Source organism: Engraulis encrasicolus, chromosome 3 (genome assembly GCF_034702125.1).
Source record: "Engraulis encrasicolus isolate BLACKSEA-1 chromosome 3, IST_EnEncr_1.0, whole genome shotgun sequence".
Classification (NCBI taxonomy): domain Eukaryota; kingdom Metazoa; phylum Chordata; class Actinopteri; order Clupeiformes; family Engraulidae; genus Engraulis; species Engraulis encrasicolus.
The window spans coordinates 48,084,301-48,093,957 of NC_085859.1; the positions used below are offsets into that span (position 1 = coordinate 48,084,301).

The 9,657-nt window shown below is 45.7% G+C and overlaps 1 protein-coding gene across 2 annotated transcripts in view; it reads right to left on the reverse strand.

The window, feature by feature from the left end:
- smarca2 (SWI/SNF related, matrix associated, actin dependent regulator of chromatin, subfamily a, member 2) overlaps window positions 1-9,657 on the reverse strand; it is an 87,879-nt gene that overhangs the window by 18,421 nt on the left and 59,801 nt on the right. For both annotated transcript variants that reach the window (XM_063195560.1, XM_063195559.1), the window contains exon 28: window positions 7,004-7,222. In XM_063195560.1, the coding sequence (XP_063051630.1) occupies window positions 7,004-7,222 (219 nt within the window). The remainder of the gene's footprint in view (window positions 1-7,003; window positions 7,223-9,657) is intronic.

A 9,657-nucleotide genomic window follows, 5' to 3' on the forward strand; every position in this document is an offset into this window, starting at 1 on the left:
GATGAAATTAATCACTTTGAAAAAAAGAGAAAAAGCACTAAGGCCATTCTAATTAGTGTCAGACGAGAGGAAGTAGCTGTTATGAACGACAGGCATGCTCTACTCCCAAGAATAAAATGTTTCTCAGGGCGTCAACATGTTTTCATCTTTGAAAGAATGTACATAACGAGAAAAAGCCACACACACGCACAAAAAAACGCTCCTCTCTTCCACTACTGCTCGAGATACAGAAATGTCACGGCCAAAAAGAGTCTACAATGTGGAGATACATGGGAACAGGCCTGCTGACAGGGTGGGAGACAAATGGGCCATTTGTTCCAGGCCCAGGGAAAAGGCGGGGGGTCCAGAATTGCAGACTCATTACATTGTATGTATGGAGCAAGGGGGCCCATTGACATTATTTTGTCCTGGGCCCGGTCAAACCTGACAGCAGCCCTGCATGTTGACTCTCGGGAGGTACATCGTCACTCAGCACTGTGGGACTGAAGTGCTTTATCAACACCTCGAAGGAAGGATGAAAAGTGAGAATTAACACGTTTCTGACAGGATACCTCCCCAGGGAGGAATCTTTTGTAGTCTATCTGCAGACCACCTATCACTCCTATCACCTATTAGCTATTTCTTTATTTCAATTCTTCAATTTCCATCAGACCATCATGGCTTCCCTGACACACAGCGGGGGGCAAACAAGGGCAAACCCTCCCATCTAGGGATGCACCGATACCGATACTGGTATCGGTATCGGCACCAGATACTGCTCATTATACTCCTACTCGTACTCGTCAAGCACTTGCCGATACCAGGAACGATACTGCTGTTACCCAAAGCAATGCAAAATCTTGTCACGTTCTGTGGACTTGAAAGCAGCATGGAAAAAAGTGCCACCTCATACATTTACTAACATTTAAATCTACATGGAAATGGACAATAAAAATATCACAGGTGGAAAAAAAACAAGGCCATGCATTTATTTTCATTGTATTTTGGTGGTAAAAGGTATCAGTATTGGCACTCGGTATCGGCAAGTACACACATTAATGTACTTGTACTTGTATCGGTTTTCAAAAAAGTGGTATCGGTGCATCCCTACTCCCATCCACCATCCCGCCGCTCTGTTCCCTCCCTACCGGGAGCTTGTTGTGCTCCTCCTGCTGATATGAGTTGTCACACACCACTTCCCCATCGCTGCACCAACACTGCTCTGAACCAATCTTATTATTACCTCTCTTCATTACAAGTGCATCCAGTCAGACACCAGCACTCTATTGGGTAATCTCCAGTGACAAAACACTTTGAGTCAACCACACACACGCGCGCACGCACGCGCACACACACGTGCACACACACGTGCACACACACGTGCACACACACACACACACACACACACACACACACAGACACACACACACACACAGACACACACACACACACACACACACACACACACACACACACACACACACACACACACACACACACACACACACACACACACACACACACACACACACACAAATACGGCTACTCACCACCCATCTACTCAAGAAACTTCAAAGACCCACATGGGAAATGTATTAGCCTGTAGATTCCATTTCAGCTCAACGTGAATATGTTGGTATCACTTGCTACAGAACGGAAAGTGAGATGCATAGTAAGTAGTTGGCAGATTGCGCCTACGCTGCCAAAAGTGTGAAAAGGATTACAGGTGAGTCTTTGTGAGTGCCTGCATGAGCGTGAACATTTGTGTACAGTGTGTGTGTGTTTGTGTGTGTGTGTGTGTGAGAGAGAGAGTGTTTGTGTGTGTGTGTGTGTGTGTGTGTGTGTGTGTGTGTGTGTGTGTGTGTGTGTGTGTGTGTGTGTGTGTGTGTGAGTGTGTGTGTGTGTGTGTGTGAGAGAGAGAGAGATAGTGAGTGTGTGTGTGTGTGTGTGTGTGTGTGTGTGTGTGTGTGTGTGTGTGTGTGTGTGTGTGTGTGTGTGTGTGTGTGTGTGTGTGTGTGTGTGTGCACCTGCGTGCATGCGTGTGTGTTTGGATGTGTGTAAAGTACAGTATGTGTGTATTGTGTTTGTGATTATGTGTGTGTACACACAGGTGTATGTGACTATGTGTTTGTATGTGAGACTGCTGCCACTCCAGCACTTCTCCTACTGCTCCGGTAATTTGCTTCTGAGCTGGATTGAATGAGACACGGCAGTGGGGGAGCGCCATCCACAGAGTTTACCATCAGCAGAAAGCTTTGTTCTGCTGCTGTGCCTGCTCTCTAAGCAGGGTGGAAATGCATTAGCTAGGTGCCCCGGCTCGGCCTGCTGGGAGTGTGTGTGTGTGTGTGTGTGTGTGTGTGTGTGTGTGTGTGCGTCCATGTGTGTGTGTGTGTGTGTGTGTGCGTCCGTGTGTGTGTGTGTGTGTGTGTGTGTGTGTGTGTGTGTGTGTGTGTGTGTGTGTGTGTGTGTGTGTGTGCGTCCGTGTGTGTGTGTGTGCGTCTGTGCAACCAGTGCAAAAAGTTAGTCTGGAGCCCTGGTACATGATGTGTGTGTGTGTGTGTGTGTGTGTGTGTGTGTGTGTGTGTGTGTGTGTGTGTGTGTGTGTGTGTGTGTGTGTGTGTGTGTGTGTGTGTGTGTGTGTGTGTGTGTGTGCGTGCGTGTGTGCTGAGGGACCTGGCAGCCAGCCTACTGTATGCAGGCGGCTACCATTCAGATGTGACAAGCTAGCGTGTGCGTGTGTGTGTGTGTGTGTAATGAGTGTCTAATGTGTGTGTGCGTGTGTGTGTGTCTGTCTGTCTGTAGCTGTGTGTGTGTCTGTGGGTGTGTGTGCACGCGCATGTATGTGTTTGTTTGTGTCTGTCCAACATGCACACACTCAACACGCGCATGAGTGCACGTGGGTGTACACACGCAACTACAGAGACCAGTCAGAGAGCAGTTGGTATCCCCTGGGTTAATTCAGTGTCACTGGCAGGGGAGTCAGTGCATGTAGAGCATGCCTATCCCCTGGACACTGAGCCACGGTCCCCTCGCCGAGTCCACATTGCAACCAGTGGCCCCCTCACAGCCTCTCTCGGCAATCTCTTTCAGGTCCTGTGAAACTCATTCCCCGGATGAAAAGAGGAAACTGAATGACAATGAAGATGACAAAAGGTGGGAGACAAGCAGTCCTGGCAAGGAAAATGAAGGTTTTGAAGGTGAAGAGGAGTTGAAAAAAATGAAAAAAAGGAAAAGGTGCATGTGGAAAAATAATTCATCCAAAGACGAGGGCAGGGTGTACCAGTACAGAACATTAGAGGGAATACGTTGGGGACACGGATTAGAATGCAAACAGTAGCCCATGGTATCGAGAGAGGGATAAAACGAAGAAGATATGAGAGAAGGGTTACACAGAATGTCCACTGAGGAAAAAAATGGGCGAAAGCAAACGACATCCAAGAAAAGAATATGAAAGAGCCAGTACAAAGTAGTAACATGAGAGAAGGCGTTGTGGCTTGTGTGTGGCTCTGTGTGACTCAGCGTACACACAAACTGTACACAAACAACTGAATGTGTAATTGAATATTTACTGCATTATGTATAGTACAACATAAATCACAGCACCATGTGCCACAAGACACACGATAGGCCTACAGAGCAAGTACAAAGAGCAACATGAGAGAAGGCCTTGGGGCTCGTGTGTGGTGCGGTGTGACCTAGCGTACACGCATACTGTACACAAAAAACTGAATGTATAATTGGACATTAGCTGCATTTTGTACAGTGCAACATAAATCACACAAGATACACAATACAGATCACCACTAGTAGGCACACAAATATCAGATGCACAATTGGGGAAAAAAACGTCCTCTGTCATTTTGTACTTCCCCTGTGATCAAAATTGCATCTTTTGTACAGTGTATTTGGTTGATGAGCGAGACACATCTAAGAAATAGAGGACATATGCATGGCAACTATGATTGCAACTGCATGCATTTACAGTATATGCGTTTGCGGCAAGTTTATCTCCAGGCCTGAAGTGTGAACACCTGCGAGAACGAGAGTCAGCTACAATAAGGGAAGTCCGTGCTGCTACCAAACAAACATTGAGAAACCTGAAGGCTTAGAACTAGGAAAGTAAAATGATCAAAAGAAGCTTAGAGAGAGAGAGAGACAGAGAGAGAGAGAGAGAGAGAGAGAGAGAGAGAGAGAGAAAAGACAAAAGAAAATAACACACCACAAAAATAAAACGCCAGGAACGACAGAGGAGGGAAGCAAACGTTCTGTGCTGGGCAGGCAGGCAAACAGGCAGACACAAACAGAAGACATCTGGAGGCGAGAGACTAAACCGTCAACTCCTCCTCCCAACTCCTCTCTTCTCTTCTCTTCTCGACTTTACAGAGCAAATGTATCAGCGATGGGAGAGGCAGGAAGCAAGAATTGAATAATCATCGAGACAACACTAAAGGAAACATCAACTGAGAGGGAACAAAGAAGAAAAAACATCCAACACATTGCGGAGCACAGACTGGAGAGACTAGAACAACTCTACCTTAAGAACAAAACAAAGACGTAGAATGTAGAGCCAGCGCATTGCAAGATTGTGTCGACTTGAAAATACTACCTACGATTATACTGTGAGCATCATTTTACTGTAGTCCAGCGGTGTGGTCTACTTTTTTGAAGTGGGTATACTGTATATACTGTATTTATGCTATTCTAAATAATGGATCAACCAATTTGAAGTGGGCATACTGAAGCCCCTAAAATTTAGAAGTGGGTATACTCCGTATACCCGCGTTCTACGTAGACTATACCACAGCTGTAGTCAGTGTAGAATGCAGTGAAAACAGAACAAAGCCAGGTAGAAACCTACTCTACTGATGTATTCCTTAACAGGTAAACTTCCATCAACAGAGGATCACACAGGTGCCATCAACATTCAGTATGACAACAAGACTTTAGAATTACTGGCATAGCACTGACCTGGGTCATGTCATCTTATTTTTTGGTATTTTGTTTTCATTTGTCCTACCTTCCCAGGGAATGCAGATGGTCCCTGCATGGTCCCTGTGTCAACAAAACCCTTCTCTATCTCCCACTTAAGTGTCCTGTCTCTATTTTGGTCCTGTCAAAATAAAGGCTAAAATGCTCAAAGCAAATATACTTTTTTTTTAAGTATCAGAGCCTGGTATATAGGGTGGCCATCGGTCCGTTTTTACGACCTGTTTACGACGTTCGTGTGTCCCTCTCTTTGTCTTTCCTCTCCTCCTCGCCTTGTGCTTATGGCCTCGATATACGAGGCAACGTCATTGACACAAACTAGATTGACAGACGGTCGTGTTTCCGATATCTGCGGCTGCCATGTTACTCCAGATTTTACTCCAGACTCCGCACAACAAATTAACTGTATTGCTGTAAAGGCAACGCATAGTGCAAGCAAGTTTGTCCACTAAATGCAGGGCTCTCGTAACTTTTCAACCAGGGCAAAGAAAGCGTCTTTCTGCACGGGCGCTCTCTGTATTTTGAGCTCGTGCTGATCCAAGTGTCTGAAGGGGGTGGGGAAATGCTGACAGAAGCGGCCGCCTCTCGTTTTAAAACACCGCTGACCTTTACTTTCAGTAAAGTACATCAAATAAATTGTAGGCTATTATACACATCATGCATGCATGAAAAAAAGATGAAATAAATACAGACTACAACGGAGGGATTGTCTATTGTCTCTGATAGCCTACAACGTTAAATTAGTGGTTCTGAAGACTCCTTTATCGGAGTGGGGAGGTAGGTGTAATGATATGCGAAAATCCTTCCCAAAACATCTTGTTTTACAACTAAAACTGTTTTTGGCAGCTGAGTTAGTCGAGGTAAGATGGCAGCGCAGCTTCCTGATTTCAGCCTGCTGTTTAGAATGACACGAAGTCGGGGAGTGACACGAAGGCGGAGAGTCAGCCAGTTGAAGCCACGGGTACTGCGCAAGGACGCTAGGTTAGATAGTTAGGGGGCGGGGTTGTCCGGCCGAAGTCCGGACAGGTGGTCACCCTACTGGTATAGGTGGAAAGATGATGGCCTTACCTAGCCTACGAGAACCAGTCAATATAAGATCAGGTGTGTGTTTCTCCAAGCCTTAGTTACTACCGTAACCTTGCTAACAACTTTGTTGAATGCAGCGCACTTACCCACTGGCAACCAATCAAATTCCAATAAAGTGCCAAGTAATAGCGCTTTTGAGAAATACAACCCTGGATAAGGGCCAGTGAAAACAAAACAGCTGGAGGTAGAGGAGGTGAGGCGAGGTGATGCTCTCTAACCATGTTAACTACTTCAATAGGTTGGATGCAATGCACTTAACCTTACTGGCCAATGACCAAAGAAGTTGATAACGGGCTAGTAATGAGGTTTGTGGGCAGCCATGGCATAGTGGAGAAGGACTTTAGGGAGAGATTATAGAGATGGACTTTAGATTAGAGGGTTTAAGGTTCGAATCCCACCCTTCCACTCCCTATCTCACTTGAAGCAAAGGCACCTAACCCCACACTAATACAGGTACTGTTAGCAAAACCCTGTAAGTCGCTCTGGAAAAAGTGTCAGCTAAGTGTAATGTAATGTAATGTTTTTTGAGAAACCGAGCGAGCCTGATATGATTGGCTACGGCTATGGCTCTGTGCCAAATGATACACATTAGTAACACCAAAAAAAAAAACAGCCGTTGTCAATTCTTAAACTACACACCCCTTACAGGATTTACAGTAGGCAGGTCTCGAGACCTTATCTCACTTGGGGCAGCCGTGGCCTAGTGGTTAGAGAGTTGGTCTTTCAATCTAGGGGTTGCAGGTTTGAATTCCCCATGACCTCTCCCTACATCTCCATCCATGACTGAAGTGCCCTTGAGCAAGGCACCTAACTCCACATTGCTCCAGGGTATTGCACCAATACCCTGACAAATAATATCTGTAAGTTGCTTTGAATAATGAAAGCGTCAGCTAAGTGTAATGTAACTTGTGATTAGGTTTGGTGATAACAAGGCTAGGATAACGATGCTCACCCTGAGCCACTGCTTCTCGGTGAGTGCGTCGCTGTAGTCCACGTCGCGGCGGCTGCGTGAGCCGCGGCCAAACATCTTCTCCTCCTCGTCCTCGCAGGTGAGCCGCTCCACCTCCGCATCGTCCTTGACGATCCACGACGGCAGCTCGTCCTCCTCCATCAGCCGCGGCTTGCGCTTGGGGTTGCGGGCGTCCTCGCGCCTCCGGTCCAGGTCCATGCGCTAAGGGGCGGCAAAAAGGTCGATTAGAAAAGATAGTTGAGGGCCCAGCCATGGCTCTAACGGCTGGGCACTAGATTTCTATGCAGGCGACCCGAGTTTGATTCCCGGCCCGGGTCATTTCCTGATCCTTACCCATCTCTCTCTCCCTGCAATTTCCTGTCTGTTCTCTACTGTCCAATCAAATAATAAAGGCACAAAAGCCCTAAAAAAGATAGCTGAGGATAGGCATTTCTCTAATAATAAATGAAATAAAATAAATAATTTATTATCATTGTGCACAGTACAAGTCTTAGGTAGAAGGGAAATAAAGAGGACACAGTGAGGAGTGGCTGGTGAGGGAGGCTGGTTGTGTGGGGCTGGGTTGAGTGCGGGAGAACCAAAGAGGGCAGAGTCATTGATATAAAGAATATCTTTATCAATGGCTCTGAAGGAGGGTGGTGAGGAGGAACAGGGGTGAGGAGAGGTGTCGTGAGAAGTAGCTATGAACGAGACAGCCATGGGTGGGGTGGGGGGTGGGGGGTGAGGAGTAGCAGGGTGGAGACAGAGCCAAAGGGCTGGGGGGATAGACAGGAAGACTGACCGGGCGAATACACCGGCCAAGACGAGATCCAAGCGACAGAGAATCACTTCTGTACAGCATGAGCGATAGGAGCGATTGACGCGACAAGAGTATGTCCGTTAAAAGCAGAATGCATACCTTCCAACATTCCCATTGACTGTGGCGGCTGTTGCCGAACCGCGTCATAGCTAATTTGCATAATATTCCCAGGAGTTCAACAACAAACTGTCGCTCTCGTCGCGCGAATTGCCTCTAGTCGCCCAAATTGCTTTTCTCACGTGACTCAATACTAAGTCAACTACTTCCGTCGCTCGCCTCGCTCAGGTCGTGGCGGTGTATTCGCCCGGTAAGGAAGACTAAAAGGAGAGAAAGGGCATGGGCGACAGGACAGCAGTGCCAAGTGGTGGTAAGGAGAGAAGCAAGCAGTGGAGAGCAGACGGGAGAGAAGGGAGAAGAAATCATGGGTGATGAAGGACATGAGGGGTGTGTTGGGGTGAGAATTAAGAGCTGTTTGCATACACAGACAAATAAGCGGCTTATAATTGCTAGCTGTCACGAACTTCCAAGGCCAAAATATCAGGAGAGAAAGTTTAAAAAGCACAATTTCGTATCATGAAATATCTAGCAGAAGTTCTGGCAGAGTTTCTGATGTTTGTGTCAAACCGTGCTTCATATTTCATAAGTCAATAGAGTGTACCAGATTGTTTTTCATATTTTGAGAGATTCACTTTTTAATCATGCAGCGTTTTGAGGGGTTTTATTTTTTGTTTGGCACGTCTGAAAACAGCATGTGTCTTTCATCTCGCAGCCTCAGTAACTGTTCTGGTTTCACACTTTCAGCAAAATAAACAACAACAACAAGATAAACTTTTAGTACTAATAGTTCAAAAAGTTGTCTCTTGGACAGCTATGCAGTTTCTTCTGGCATGCGGAAAACCTCAAGCATGGTCAGAGATGCTGTGAGGGAGGCTATACAGGTATATACATTACAATTCTTCAGAGATGGAGAGGTAAATTAATCAATTCAAGAAGGCAGAGAATGCATGCACATCAGTGGCACAGGTGCTGGACAAAATAAAATAACTGAAGTAAATAACTTGCACTTGAAGAAGGACCAAGGTCTGAAACGTTGTGCCATTAAACAACTGGGAGCATTAACAGTGTTGCGGACATTTATTATTTACTTCAAATAAATCAATTCCAAAACAGTGAATATTTCTCATAGAAGACTCCACTGAGGAACTAAAAGTCAGGTTTGATGTTCGATGGGTTGCACAGAGGTAGTGATCATGATAATCCGTCAGTCAGTCAATCTGCAGGTCCGAGCCTGCACCGCTATACTGCCCTACAATTTCAGAACGCAGTATAATTCAAAATGCCAAACTGAGAAAAAAGGCTTTAAAGTTTCCTTTCTGTCCACGCGACTGTGTTGGAGGTAAAGTGGTGATGACACTTCCATATAATACTTTTTTATGGTGAAAATTTATGCACGCAAGAAAAAAGCAAAAAAAAACAACATTCTCATTACTTTTTAGCTGAAAAATCATTATACTGCGCTCTGTTGTGGTATTACTGTCTACACCAAAACCACGGTGTCAATGGAGAAGTGCAGTATAATTCGCATTATACTGCGTTCTTGGCTAGTAACACGTAGCCTCCTAAAACCAAAAAGCGCAGTATAATCAGTTTTTTGCGTTTTTTTCCGAAACGGGACCAAGTTGGGCCAAAAAATTTTAACACAAGAAAAAGAAGGTATTTTAAAGCCAATTTCCGGTCTATTTTCGACCATTTTCAAGATACTGCGTTCTGGTATTGTAGGGCAGTATACCGCCGCTCATACCACAAGGGTCATTCCAGATATTACCACATCTAAAAG